Source organism: Trachemys scripta, chromosome 7 (assembly GCF_013100865.1).
Source record: "Trachemys scripta elegans isolate TJP31775 chromosome 7, CAS_Tse_1.0, whole genome shotgun sequence".
Lineage (NCBI taxonomy): Eukaryota > Metazoa > Chordata > Testudines > Emydidae > Trachemys > Trachemys scripta.
In genome coordinates, this window is record NC_048304.1 from 124,336,247 (window position 1) to 124,351,170 (window position 14,924).

General features: G+C 48.3%; 1 protein-coding gene across 2 annotated transcripts in view; it reads right to left on the reverse strand.

Annotated features, from left to right (window-relative positions):
• The window catches only part of FBXW4 (F-box and WD repeat domain containing 4), an 88,591-nt gene that overhangs the window by 18,251 nt on the left and 55,416 nt on the right, over nucleotides 1-14,924 (reverse strand). Inside the window, exons 6-7 of one of the 2 annotated variants that reach the window (XM_034776229.1) lie at nucleotides 6,284-6,337; nucleotides 2,291-2,356 (exon numbers count right to left, since the gene is read on the reverse strand). In XM_034776229.1, the coding sequence (XP_034632120.1) occupies nucleotides 2,291-2,356; nucleotides 6,284-6,337 (120 nt within the window). The remainder of the gene's footprint in view (nucleotides 1-2,290; nucleotides 2,357-6,283; nucleotides 6,338-14,924) is intronic. The other variant, XM_034776230.1, reaches the window with a different exon arrangement.

Genomic DNA, 14,924 nt, shown 5'->3' on the forward strand with positions numbered 1-14,924 from the left:
CTGTCCCCACCCCCAGCACCCCTCAATCCTGATGTGCAAGGCCTCCCTCCCTGCTATTCCAGGCCTAAGTGGAGCACACCCATCATGTACGGCTGGGCTGTGCTATTGTGACCTTGTCCACAGTACACCGAGACGCCCAGGCTGTCAACCTCACACTTCCCTCAGTTGCAGGACTGGGACCCAGCCTGTGCGGAGTCCTAAGGCCAGTGCTTTCCCAGACTGCACTACACCCCAGCAGCCTCCATGCAGGGACCCAGGCCATTAGCCTCCACCACGTATTAAGACTGAAGGAAAAGACACATTAAGGTGATCACATGAAATTACCAAGTCACTATTCAACCCTTCACCACGGTGAACTACAAGGAGAAACTGCTAAACAGAACTAGACCCCCAGATTTCCCTGTGCTCAGCCCCTGGCATCTCAACAGCAGAGAAATGTTGGCAAATTGGAAGGAATTCAGATAAATGTAACTAAAATAACTCAACTGCTTGAAAGGGCGATGTAGCTGGAGAGAGACAGTAGAGAACACGTATCTTGACCAAAAGAGGAGGGGTGATGGGAGATGTACAAGTACTTTCAAGAGACAGTATAGACATCACTGAGGAGGAACTAGTTCCTGTGGCACAAGCTGGTGCAACAAGGACTGCTGGGATGAAACTGAGCAAAGGAAGATGTTGGCTGGATATCAAGGAACAGTTCCCACCAGTGAGATCTATTTGGCGGGAAGACAATCTCCCAGAGACGCCCCATTTCTTGGGGGTGTTTACATAGGACTAGGCAAAGTGCTGGAGAACAGGCAGCAGGAAACTCTGAGCATGGCAGGGGTGCTGACCAGGGTGACCATTTCCATCTCTGTCAACTATGGACTATTCCAAATGTGGGAATCGAAAAACTGGATCAGACCCCAGGTCCGCCCAGGCCAGTATCCTGTCTCTGACAGTGGCCACCACCAGATGTTCCTGGGGAAGGTGCAAGAAACCCACAGTAGCAGATGTGGAATAATCTGCCCCCCAAGTCTCATCCTCCTCTCTAACAGTTAGAGATTGACTTAAGCCCTTAAAATAGGCTTTAATACTCCTTCCTAAATGTGTTATAATTAATTATAACTGGATAGTCTTGATATTCATATGAATGTCCAATCCTTTCTTGAATCTTGTTACATTCTTGGCCTCAATTATTTCCTGTAGCAATGAGTTCCACAGGCTAATTGCATGCCTACAAAGTGTTTCCTTTTATGGGTTTTGAATTTCCCACCTTTTAATTTCACTGAATATCCCCTCTTGTTCTTGAACGAGCTAAATAAACTACATCAACTGGTTCTCCTTTATCTGCTCAAGGAGAGAATTGCAGCCAGTCTGTTCTTTGTACTAAAGCAAGACAGGATAGGCAATCCCTTTCACTGGCATGTTGGAGCACATACGTGCTGAATCCCTGGCACCGGGGAAGAAGGGGACTTCCAGGGCCAAAGAAGTTGCATATTAACACCTGAACTCAAGTACAGAAAAAGAGTTTCACACCATCTCTGCTGAACTGTGTTCTGTGGAACAAAATCTGAGGGTATTTCTTACTCTCTGTACAATAGCCATGTCTTTCTCTTTATCTTCAGAAGCTGGAAGAATATACAGGAGTTGTATGAGAGCAAGGGGGCTTCTGAAATGTTCAATTCACTAAACACACTGCCCTCTAGGATATGGCTAGGGAAAAGGTTATTGGACGTGGTTAAGTAGGCATAAGGTTTGAAGCTCACAGGGGACAAAGATGGAAGGAAGCCCTTTTAGATCACCCAACCCATCTTTGCTGATACAGAATTATCCACAATTACCGGTTTTCTAGTACTTTGTCCAGTCATTTTAAGAGTCCCATGTCGCAGTTCCTGACTGAGATCTCAGGGTGTGGAATACTTTCCATGGGGAAGTTTTTTAGATGTCCATCTTAAGTTTGTGTCATTCCCCAACTCCCTGTCTCTGACATCAATCCCCTCCCTCACCCCAATTATTACCACACTCCCCATCTTGAACTCTTCTCCGCACACTCCCTCTCGGCTCGGGGTCCTTCTTTCAAGCTGAGTTGCCTCACGTCTACCCTGAAACCCTCACCCCTTATTCTGAGGAACTGAAAGTCACTTTTCTTGAGATCTCACTTCTACCCCTTCCTTTGCCCCATGGCTGACAAATGACTAAGCTGGCAAACTGCAGACGACAGTCAGGTTACAGGCAGCCTCAGCTGTGCATTTCTTCCCCCCCGTCCCCCAAATGAAACATGCACAGTAAGGTCTGGCCGCACGCTTACCTCTCTAAGTCCCAGGTTCTCAGAGGAGACGTGTGTCCACAGCAAGCTGTCCCAGTCACGAAGGAACTGTCAAAACACAAAAGAGCATCAGCCATCTCCCCTTGGAGCGTGAAGAAGAGCTGTGCTACGTGGAAAACTTTCCTAATTCAGGGCAAAGAACAGCAGAGCCACCAAGAACATTGTTATTCTGTTTGTATTGCCACAGTGCCTAGGAGCGCCAGCCGTGTGCTAGGTGCAGGTACAAACACAGGAGCTCGCAATCTAAGCGTCAGACAAGAGAGAACAGATGGACACAGAGAGACCGACAGGGGAATACAAGGAACCAATGAGAAAACGTTGGTCAGCGTGACAGGCAGTGGTCTCAGCCTAACCACAGTCACGTTTTTTAGAAACATCGTGGCCAAGGAGGGTTGGGAGGAAGGATCTGAAGGAGGCGAATGGGTGGTGCTGAGGATGTCTACCCCGGATCCCCACGAGTTGGCCAAGCCACACAACACTGCGGAGGAACCCAGGACTGGAACAGCAGAGAATGCTGCAGGTCAGGACTTAGGAACGTTGGCAGAGCTACGTGGGGACCCCGGACTGGAAGTGCTGGAGCGCTGTAAGTTGTAACATACGTGGGAAAGTACCTCCTCAACAATGACACTAGCACAATACTCCACGTAACTGTGTATAAACCCTGCATAAATCCCACTGGTCATGCCTGGAATCAGCCAGCAAAAAATGTGCAGCACTTTCACAGCAGCGACAGGCCAGACGCCTGTTAGAAACACCCACCACCATAACGGATTGGGCTCTCTTGCCGTATAACTTGGCTTCATTTCCACATTCCTACAAGGTCAGTTCAAAAATCCCATGTGATGAATACAGACCCGCTGATGTACGTCTGGGCTCCAGAAGTCACTCTACAAGCCCTGGTCTTGAACCAAATCGATAAGGCAGGACCCAACCCCAGACCTCGAATGGCAGAAATCCAGTCATGTGTGGCAATTCTCCACATTGCTCATTTTGTGCCAGCCTCCATCCCAAACCAGAAAATCATCAACTTACGACAAGTTTTGCTACCAGTTATCTTTCAGAAGGTCTCATTTATTACAAACTACCAAGAAGATACCCCCAAAATCAGTGATGGGCATAGCTCAAATGCAGGAAATGGAGTCACAGCTTTAAATCCAGACTGGTATCAAGCTGAGCTGTAATGTACTCTGGAGTGGCACAGGATGCTTGGCAGCTGAAAGGACAAACCGGAATAAGGACCCAGGTGTCTGTGAACAGCCAAGCTGTTAAAATAGCCAGAATAATTTTTTAAGAAATCCCTTGGATTTATCACAGTTTCCACCCGGGGGAGGGTCTCGGACTGCTTTAACGAACAAATTAATTCATCTTCAGCCTTCTGTGAAGTAGGCAAGCGTTATTATCCCCATGTTAGAGAAAGGGAAATGGAGGCACCAAGTAAGTCTGGGGTAGAACTGGATTGTAACCCAGGATTCTCGGTCTTTTCGCTCTCTGTTTCAGCTGAAAGATCAGCCCTCCCTTGGCCATAAACTCTAGCACCCACCAAATATATTACCGGGAAGGGGTGGCACCTGGCACCACCCACTCTCCAGCCGTTACAGGAGGTGGGGGAAAGCCTCCTTAAAGTAACGGATGGTGGCCACCATGTCACTTTAACGTAGAAAAATCAGCACAGCATTTATTTTTCAGACGTGACCCAACATCACATGCTCTTGGACCGATACGCTGAAGACCCAGGTTCTCTGCCCCATGCCAACCCTCACCACCAGCTCCTTACAGCATAGCCAGGAGGGGTGTTCGAATGGAAATGCTGACAGGCTGTTAAGTACAGAGCGGCACAAAACAGAGTCACACTTCCACAACTCTGCAATTGACCGCCAATTTCGTAGGCAGCATTTTGGTCAACGAAGCCCAGAACTACAAAGCTAGGTGTTGGGTTTTGTCTCTTTTTTCCCCTTTAACGTAATCCATTAATAACTAGTAAAGCCAATTACTGTGGTTAGAAACATAATAGCAGCTCGGGAACCAGTCAAGCGGGCAATTGGGTTCTTAAGATTTTTTCCTTTTAAAAAAAAAAAAAAAAACCACAAGAGAAGCTCCTTGCTTTGCAGACACAGAAGGTATGCAACAAGCCCCTTTGACCGCGGCCACATGTCTAAATTAACATGGAGGTAAATCAATAGGAAGGGAGAGGTGGGAGGAACCGCAAGCTCTAATCCCTGCCATTCTGACCGCCAACCAGCCTGTGGTAGGGATTAGGGTCCTCTTCTCCTTACTCCCAGTCGTCCCAACTCTCTAAAGCATCATCTAAAGAGAGCTGCACACTGCTGCTCCCCTGCCCGAAACCTGCAGCTTTCCCACTCCCCTGGGCCGTTCCACTCTAGTGCTCTCACACGGGATTGCAGCCAGAGGCTCCCCTACTCTTGCAGGGGCTTCCAATGTTCAGACACTTCAATACCCGCCAGCCTAGAAGAACACAACCCAGATTAACAACAGTGGCAGAAAAGTCTCAACTGCAAATAGCAGCGGGATGAGATTTCCCCCATGGGAGACACTGTGGTTGGGGCACTTTCATCGCAGAGATTAAAGAGAAGGATCGATATGGTGTCAATAGGACCAGTGGAGGAAGCAGACCCTTTTAATGACTGCTAGAGGCCAAAGAGTGAATGGAGCTCATGCAGCTCTTCGGTGATGTAGGGCAAACCATTGTCCTTGCCCCACTGAACCTGGTCTATAGATAGAGGCCTTCAGGCTTGTTAGTCCGGCTCCCTTCACCAAAACTAACTGCGCTCCAGGTGAAATGGCAACACTGCAGCCAATGAAAGTCAATGTTGATAAATACAAAGCAATGGATATTGTGAGGAAAAGTTTAAGCTACTCAGATGTCTTACAGGGTTCTAAATTAACTATCAGCTCAGGAAAGGAACCTTAGGGTCACTAAAGAGAGATGAGAATGACCAAGTGCTGGAAAAAGTCTCCTCTGAAGAGAGTAAAAAGATCGGGATTGTTACCTTTAGAGAGGAGACAGTAAGAGGAGACATGATAGCCTCTCTAGAAATGCAGTGTCTAGAGAAGATACATGGGGAACTTGTGTTGTGTGACAGGGAGAACACAAGAACAAGGCCAAGGGGGCATTCAATGAAATTAAACAGAGGGGAAATTCTAAACTGATCAAAGGAAATATCTTTTTCTACACAACACGTAATTAGACTGTGGCATTCACTGCCCCTGGGAGCTGTTGAGGACAAAAACTGAACAAGATTCAGTAGGGATTGGACATTTATGTGAATAATGAAGAATATCCAGCGTTGTTATATTTATAAGAATTTTGCAAGGGAGATAAATCCTTCATGTTTCAGGGCTTAAGCCCATCTCTACCTACAGAGAAGAGGTGAGACTTAACATGGGGACAGATTACCCCACATCTGCTGATGCAGGGGGCTTAGATCTTCTCCTGGAGCACCTAGTTCTGGCCCCTATCGAAGGCGGGACACTGGACTAGATGAACCTGGGATCTGATCCAGTCTGATAATTCCTACGGTCTACTTTAACACAAACCCAGCCATTCAGACGGGCTTTCTAACAGAGATGGTGCCTCTCAGGATGTTCCTCCTTCACGGGACAGTGGAAGCACCAGCGGGGAAGACTCTTCAGTCCCATCCGAAGTGCTCCCTCCAGAAGAGCGAGATGAGTGATGCTGTCAGGCACTCGTGTTCATGTTGTGACCACCTGGGTGGGCCCACGGGCCAGCAGTGACTACATGTCCATTTCTGCACGGGAGGGTTGGCGACTTCACTTGGCATTTGTTCCCATTATTTCACAGGCTTCACCCCACCTGCTTTCCAATGTTAGCGCTAAAGCAAGGAGCTTCTTTAGTCTTTTGAAGATTTTTATACTTAACACACAACACTTTGGATGGGAAGAAAATTCAGGTCCCCCCAAAAGCCCAGTCCATCTCCAGCTACAAACCCTACTTACCACAGAGCTGGCATTTCACGGGAGATCACCCCCTCGAGTATTCTGATGCTACCTCTGGAGGAGATACAAAACATCTCACTGATTTGCGGTCATTAAAGATACAATGGCATTTTTGGCAATAGTTGGGAGTATCCTGGCTAAATTCCAGCTGCGGCGATTCCATTTTACCTCTTTAAATTCGCCCTGCAGTTTCAACTAATCACGGTATCTCTTTTACTTCCTCTCCGAACCTGCTATGGAGCGTTGCTGTGAGCTGTTAAAATGACTGGCTAACGGTGGCTGCATTTCAGAGGTAGGGGAAACGATTCCAGCATAGACAGTTTGCAAAGCTCTTGGGATCAGTCATGGCTACAAAGGCGGAAGACCCCTTTGCTGATCCAGACCTTCCGCCCTGGCAAACTAAACGCTTGCAGGATCAACTCCGTTGAGCTGGACACGCAGGCTACACGAAGACTTCAACAGCCCAACGGGAAAACCCCCTTTTTTAGCATCCAACCCTGACACCATATCAATCCTTCTTTTCTAACACTCCATCGTGTCCCAGGCTTATGCCCTTCCCCTGTACTGTAAACAGATTGCTTCCCCAGCCCCATTCTGCTCTTGAGGTATCTGGATTCCAGAATCCAGCTGACACGTGCAAGCTCCTTTTCTTTCCGTCTCCCCCTCCCTCTGGAATTGGACGTCGTTGTTCCATTTTGGGGATGATTGTATACGGAGAACCATCGAACCGGGAAACAAAGGAGTTATTACTCCCCAGAGCCCGGCAGCTGGGAACGGGGAGGGCGAGGCAGGGAGCTGTAGGCAGAGACCGGGGGCGGGGATGGGACAAACGAAAGGGGAATAAGAGGCATATGGGGAGGAAGAGAGTCCAGAGAGAAGAGCAGAGAACGCGGGACAGGCTCTTGGTGCTGCAATGCTAACCGCACAGGTCTGTGGGTTGTGTAGCCTTTGGTTCAGCACTGACACGCTTTGGGAAGGGAGGCCACCAGAGCTGTCAAATCCTTCACCAACGTGCCCATCAATTGTATTCAGCTCTGCCCGACCCGCACTGGCATTTTAATTACTGTTGGGTAAACTAATTTGTACAAATGAAGGCAACTCTGCCTAATAGAATATGCAAGCTCTCTGACCTCTGACAGGCAATGACACAAGATACAAAGGAGGCAGAGGAAGGCTTTTTATCGGAGCCTTATTACTCTCTATTACTCCAATTAGTCACGCTCCAGTGCTCCTAATTGGGGGAAAAAATTGCAATTAAATCAATTTTTGATGGGCTGAAAGTGGGTTACCGAACCGCCCTGCCTGTGAAACACTGATATTATAGCAGCAAAGGTCAAAGTCTTTGTCGGCACCTGTGGGGCCCCCGCCTTCCCACCCCCTTCCCCCAAACCACTCGACGCTCCCCCCTACACGCAGCCTGCTAAGCCTTAGCGAATCATTAGAACATGTCACGTCTGATCGCCGCTGCTGCCACTAGCCGACTAACCTAATCAGTTGACATCATTATGGAAGGTAACTCCTAAAGCATGAATATAGTGCTAAGGTCACACAAACTCGGTGCAGCCCCTGCTGAAGAGCTGGGGGGGGGAGAAGGAGAGGGGTTGGGAGAAGCAGCTGCAACAGTAACATTGTAAAAGATGGGAGGGGAGGAAAGAAGAGGGGGGAAAAAATCTGCGTAGGAGATTCCAGCACTTGGAGCATGAGGCTTTTCCAACAGGACGGACGCACACAAAAGGGAGAGATGCAGAACGGCCCGGGAGAGAGGAGGCTGCTTTCTCTTGATGTCACCCACCGACACAGCAGCCTTTAATTTTATTGATTAACTCTGGCTTTCCCGCTCCACGTGGAAGGGCGTGCAGCCGTAGTCCAACAGGGACACCGTGGCGGGCTCTCTCAATTTCTCACACAATAGGCAGCATTGGACTGGTTGGAGGCAGCAGCACCCATTTAGAAATCTACTGCTGAATTCAATCAGCACATTTGCATTGCAAACTGGACTGTTATTAAAGGTCATCCCCATGCGCCGTGCACCACTGGTGTGTTACTGTAGGGTGGGTCACGAATGCTAAGCTGAAAGTGCTACGTGCGAAGCACTCGTGCGTTCTCGATGCAGATCTCGTTGCACCTTAGCACTCGTGATCCACCCTACAATAACACTGGTGCATCACGTGTGCTATGACAGGGTTGATTTTGAAGGCAGGGTTCTGCACACTAGTGTGATGTGGTAGGACTACTCAGGAGAGCTGGGCTGCACATGGTGCATTACTGTGGAGTTGCTGGTCGCCTGACACCAATTTATTTAAGCTGCAGTGATATACAGGAGGTCCGACTACATGATCTGGTGGTCCCTTCTTGTCTTAAACACTATGACTCTGTGGCTCTTGCAGAACACCGCTTCCCATCTCCTCCACGGTTTAGGGCACACTTTGCATAATCAAGCACATGCTCTAGTCCCTCCAGTGGCTCCCAGTCCCCTTCCACTGCCAGTTTAAGGCCTTGGCCTAGCCTTCCAAGCCACTGCAATGAGCTGCAGCTCTTAGAACACTTGTGGTCCTCTGGGACAACACAGATCATAAAACCCCGAATGAAGGGTGTAAGAATGGAGGACAAGCCAAGCCAAGCATCCAGCTATGGAGAGCTTCCAGAGGACGCTGCACAAGTCCAGAGCCCAACCACTGCAAACCCTTCCACTTCGACAAAGCTTTTCCTCCGGGACCAGAACAATATTCACAACCGACACTCCCCAACTTCTCCAAAGACCAACCTACTCCAACCAGAGCTGTCTAAAAACGGCAGTCTCTCCTAAAAGAGAGAGCAGCGGTTCTCAAACGGTGGGTCAAGACTCCATTTTGATGAGGTCACCATGGCAGAAAGTCCCAGCCCGGCTGAAGGCCCAAGCCCCGAGCCCAGCAGGGCTGAAGGTAGAGCGTCACAATTTTTTCTGGGGGGGAGGGGAGGGGGAGAGGGTCACGATTGTTTTTTTAATCCAAATGGGGTCACCAACACAAAAGGTTTGAAAAACACTGCACTAGAGGCTTTGCTATTGCCAGTGTAACCAATATAGAAGGTGCCCAAAATGACAATAGAGAATACATACTAGATACAAACTGTTCAGAGAAAAGAGTCTGAAGCATGTGCTTTGGGGAGAAAAACACAGTTTGCAGGAAAATAAATTAAAACACTAAATGAAGGTCAATCCTGAGCCCTTCTGACAGCCACCAAGCCCACGAATCTCTCTCTATAGCACTGCTAACATGCCCATCACCTTACGCTCTGGGTCTCGAAGTCTACAAAGTCCCCTTAATCAGTAAGGAACTAACCGAAATGTTTTCAACAGAGAAATAAAGACAAAATTTAATGAAACCCTCTAGCATAGAGAATGGCCAAGATACTAAGCCAAAGGTGATGGCACTGAGACAAGAGGCTATTGCCCTTATCATTCACTATGAAAGGAAATGGATCGTTCAGGCTCTCCTCTGGTACCTGCTCAAGTCAATGAGATTTCCACCCCCCATTAAATACAGCAGTAGGACGGCAGGTGAACGGTCCCTGAGCCCTCCTCCCGAGAAGCGTGGAAAGGTAGAGCAGCAAATGAAAAGAACGGGTTAGTCCTTTGGCCTTGATTCTCCACACCCCCTGTGCTATGCTCAGACAGTGCGAGTTTCCCCTGCACAGGAGAGAGTCTCCACCAGCCGTCTATGGCCAGGTTAAGGCCCCTTTGTGCGGCATCACTAGCCCAGGTGGTCTTAGTGGACCAGAAAATCATTAGCATTGGGAACTCTCACGAAGGACCATCAATGGGAAGGGCAGCTGTACTGAAAGCTTGGCAGCAGTTAGTGGGCCCAGTTACCCCCCTATGGAAGGAAACGGAACAGAAGCCTGTTTAGGACAAGAAAAATAGGAATGAAAATGCTGGATGCGTTGACGACACATGACAGAACTGGCCAGAACTTGGAACAGGATAGCACCTGCCTGCCTGCACAACTTCCCTCACTGCTCTGCCAACGCACCTCCGGTTTCAACAACAGCAGCCCCTGCTTCACAGTGTTGGGTTCCCCACAATGCTCTGCCAGCGCATCTCAATCCGGATCCACTCATTCCGTGCTCGGGCCCTACTCACAGCTCTGCCCACACACCTCAAATTCAGCCTGTGGCCCCCCTTGGTATTCCAGTGCTGGGCCTCCAGGACAGCCCAAGGCTCTTCTTTCGTTTTAATTTGCTTGGCCACGTACTTCTACGTTATTTATCACCAAAGGGTGGTGGCAGCTGGAGGCGAACGGCACGACTGGTCCCATGAATGGAACAGTGGACGTTGGGCTTGTTAGAAGTTGCTCCCTTAGGCCCTACGCAAACGTCACAGTATTTCCACAGCCAGCCAGCTCGAGGTGGAATCGCACTCCCCGACATGCATCGTAAATTGCACACAGAGAAGCTACAGAAGAGCTCTGCCCAATCGCTATCAGCATCCCGTCCAGGACTCTCAGCATAAAGAGGAACCAAAGCATGTACGAGGAGACTGAGTGAGCTCTCAAAATTTACAACCTCTTCTCCCCACAAGAGGAAACGCTGCGCTTCGGCAGAGAGCACTGAAGACACGGGCCTGGAGAGACAGGCTAATAAGTCACTCTCATGCTGCGTTCTGCCCCATGCGCTGGCTGGAAAGCTGGTCCCCAGGACGCGGGCATTTGCATTTCATACTGAGAAGTACATTGTGGAGATGCTGGAAAAGCCATAACCTGGAGGTCTGAGCTGGAACAGAGAAGCCCCACATTCAAGGCTGGACTCCAGTCCATTGAAGAAGTGAAACCCTTGCTTCATTGTTTAATGCAGACGGAGTTGTCGTCTTGACCTTCCCATGCCTCCTTTTCTTCTCTTTCGCTGTCTGAGTCGCTCTCTTGGTCTCTAGCTCCCATCACTTTGTCCCTCTCCGGATCTCCATTGCTCAACACATTTTCAGAGAGTCATGGACAGGAGGGCCAGAAGAATCTCCACACCGCCCATTCGCTCTGGCTCCCAGCACTGCCAAGGACAGGATCCTAATGTTATTCCTAGGTGCCGATTAACAGAACCCCAAATACCTCCAGCCTCAGGGCCTCAACCGTCTCCAGCGATAGTTCATCCCTGCACTGCATCATTCTCCTACTGCTCCATTTGCCTTCCGTCTGTGGCTGAATGCTCCTAACCTCTGGCTTCAGGCCACTGCTCTTTAATTCACCACCCACCATGCTAAGCCTGTTCCGGCATGGCTCGCTGTATTTGGGAACACTATTCACAGGGAGACAACAGACATTTGGTCCTGTAGCCTGCTACTCAAGCTCTCTCGCCACAATATGGAAGCCCTTTACATGTGGCTACTGAGCCATAAAGCCACTACCCTCACTGCCTGGAGGTCTCTCCCCAGCAATCTCCTCTCCTGCAATGCCAGTAAGGGACCAGTCCATGTATGAGGACTAAACTGGGAGTCCAACGACAGGTGGCACTTGATTTTATTTTTCGCAAGAGCAAACTTCAGTTGTTTGCATTTATTGTATTCCTTTCCCCCTCACACTCCCGGATGGCTTGTGTCTTTTTAGACAGTGAAGTTCAGGGGAGGACCACGTCTGGACAGCACCCAGATAACGGGGACCTGACCTGGGAGCTCTTTCACACCAATATCTAGACAGTGCTCTCCACCCTGCTACCTCCTACTAAAGTCATTAGTAGGATCTGCCCACACTAATCCTGATTCTAGCCAGCAACAGTTACTTAAATTCATACATCAAAACTATTTTAAAGGGAAAGTGTATCATACATGTATACAAAGTCTGACATAACTACTTTTCATATATGGCTTGAAGATCTTGCACAGCCTCGTAGCTGTTTTGTACAGAATATATGTACTCCTATGGCATCTCCAACATCCCACCCTCAGCCACAATCCCACAAAGTCTTCTCCAGTCCTAATTTAAGCCCTTTCTCTCACAGCTTTAAGAAGTGGCAAATATCCATTAGGCAGGATATCCAATTCCACTTCATCCCACACCCACCTCCTTCCTCTCCATCTTCTTGGCCTCTTCCATGCCTCACCTCCACTAACCCACCCACTTCCTAACCCTTCTCCCCTCACCCCCAAAAAACAGGTATTCCACTCTCCCATCTTTCACTATTTCACCCATCAAAACTAAGATTTTACTGCATTTACAAAAGGAGACAAGTTCTTAACCAAAAGTGAGACAGACTTGAGTATTTCATCCTGGTGCTGGTTTGAGTGTCAAGTACAGAAACACTACAGAAAAACCTGCACAAAAATAGTCCATACAGATATTCCTTTCCCCATCTCCACCATCAACTCCTTTAAGTAACCCTGGCTTTCACCTTGGACTTGTCCACGGAAGTTATGGCTTGCAAATTACACATAAGGAAGTCACACCTCTTAGCTGGGAAGCCACACTCAAATCCATCAAAGCAAATATGAATAAGTTACAGTAAACTACACAATATTTGTCTCAAATTATACCTACATATCTAAAATCCGATTTCAGGAAATCAGGAAAGGCCATTAGAGTTTACCTGCCCTCTCCTCACAATCTCCTTACTTCCCAACCCCACTAGTTTGCTTATTGACCTCATGGTCTGTGGTGATACCGGGGCCTACAAATCGACCCAACTTGTCAGCTCACCTGTGAAAAGGGCGTGGAAGTTCATAAAACCTCACAATAACCTGTAACAAATGTTGATGGGAAAAGATGCAAAAGCGAGACAAAAAGATAGATCGTCCAAAAAAAACAAAAAACAAACAAACAAAAAAAGGCCTCCTGCTAGAACTCCAGGACTGTGTTAAGATCATGCCTGGGAACTGAAAATCAATGAACCAAAATTGGTGTGTGGGAAATTAGGTCTAACTGGTGGAGAAAATAATGATGGGATGGGCCATGCCATCCATCACTCCCTTTCGGGGGCCTTAAAGAAAGAGCCTTGGAGAACAATGGGCTGCTGAAGGAAGCTCCACCATCATGACTGCCACCCCCACTGTCCCCTGGCACCCCAGACCTGCATCATCCTGATCCTGAGAGATGTTCCAACCAGAGCAGGCCAGGGAGAGGGACCCAGATGACATCACCACTTCTACTGGCTCCAGCTGAATCCCAAACATAATGGGGGATGTGAGACTTTGTGTCTCTTCCCACCACCACCCAGCACCTTCCCCCTGCCGAGAGTCCTTTTCCTTCCCTACCTTATTTCTTCTCTTTCCCACCCCTCTCCTTTTGCCATCTGTGTCGTAAGTGTCTGGCTTCGCCAACCAAGACCACTTATTTTGCGACACTGCTGTGAGCCTGTGATCAGAAAGGCAACTACAACCAATGCCCTAAACAGCTGAACGCTGGTACAAGTTTGCCAGGTCTCCGAGTGGCAGATCAGACCACGGGCTGGGCCCGTGTTTCTCCAGCAGTGAAGTTGTAACTAAGGCTCAACACTAGAGCCAGAAGCGGCATTTTCCACCTTTGCTGTTCTCTTCTCTGTCCTCTTGTGTGTGCGTCTTTTTCTGTCTTCTAGGAAACTGGATCGGACTTTAACAATAGCTACAACAGCTCCAGCTGAACTCAGCTAACTTCTTCTCTTCTCCCCAAAAAGGACAGCTATTACCATCTCTGATACCACCTGTGAGACTGTCAAACAAGGGGGTTTCTAAAAATTCTCTCCAGCCAAAGGGGAAGGGAACGAGGGATGTTAAAATAAAAGCCTTAATTAAGACTTCACATTTCAAATGCTTTAACTTTCCCCCCCTTCTTTTGTGTATCTTTAACAAAAGATTTAAAAGGGATTTTAATGCTGTGTTTGCCATGGTCCTAGGCAGACTGAGGTCTCTGTGTACCAAAGCCTGAACCTGGTTTAAAGCTGTTTAATGTTGGACGGTGACTTGGTTATGTTAACACCTTCGGTCCATATATTCCCTCTATATTAATACAAAAGGTCAGTCCATTTTCAAGATTTTGCCAACACTTAATAGATCTCCACATAAATGCCATGTCATTGGAGTTACGGCTGACGTGTTAAAACCACCTTACAAGACCGTTGTCGTTCTCCAATAACCTACAAGACTGAATTTCTTGGGTTTCTAGTGTTAATGTTAACCTGAAAAGAAACCTAAACATGTGGAAGTAGGGAAATGAAGGGCCAAGGATGGCACGCAAACAACCTTAATTCTGCTCTGTAGCACTGCTGCGGAAAAACAAATCAACAGAGGCAGCCTTATTCCTCCATAACAGCTTCCCTGCATCCACCCGAGTGCTCTGTCCTTTCCACCTTCATGCACTGTCCACAGAGTCACTTGACTAACCTCCCAGGAGGTAAATCCCACAGCGAAGGCCACTCTCGTCGTCAGTATGGTGCCATGTGTCACCAAATACACGGACATGGGTAAAGGCAGGGTTAGCGTACCCACATCCAGGCAGAAACTTCAGCCCCAAGTGAACAGGCAACCTCAATTAAATTATTTCAGTGCAGTTCTATCGAATTTCCTAAGGGAGGTATTTTTAAAAGATAAAACTCATAGTAACCAAATTCCATCATGCGACACTAAGTGCTGAACAGCAGCAGAACGCGGCACCCTAGCCAAGGGGCGCAGAAATTCCCCGACACCCACCACTGCCACCCGCTCCCC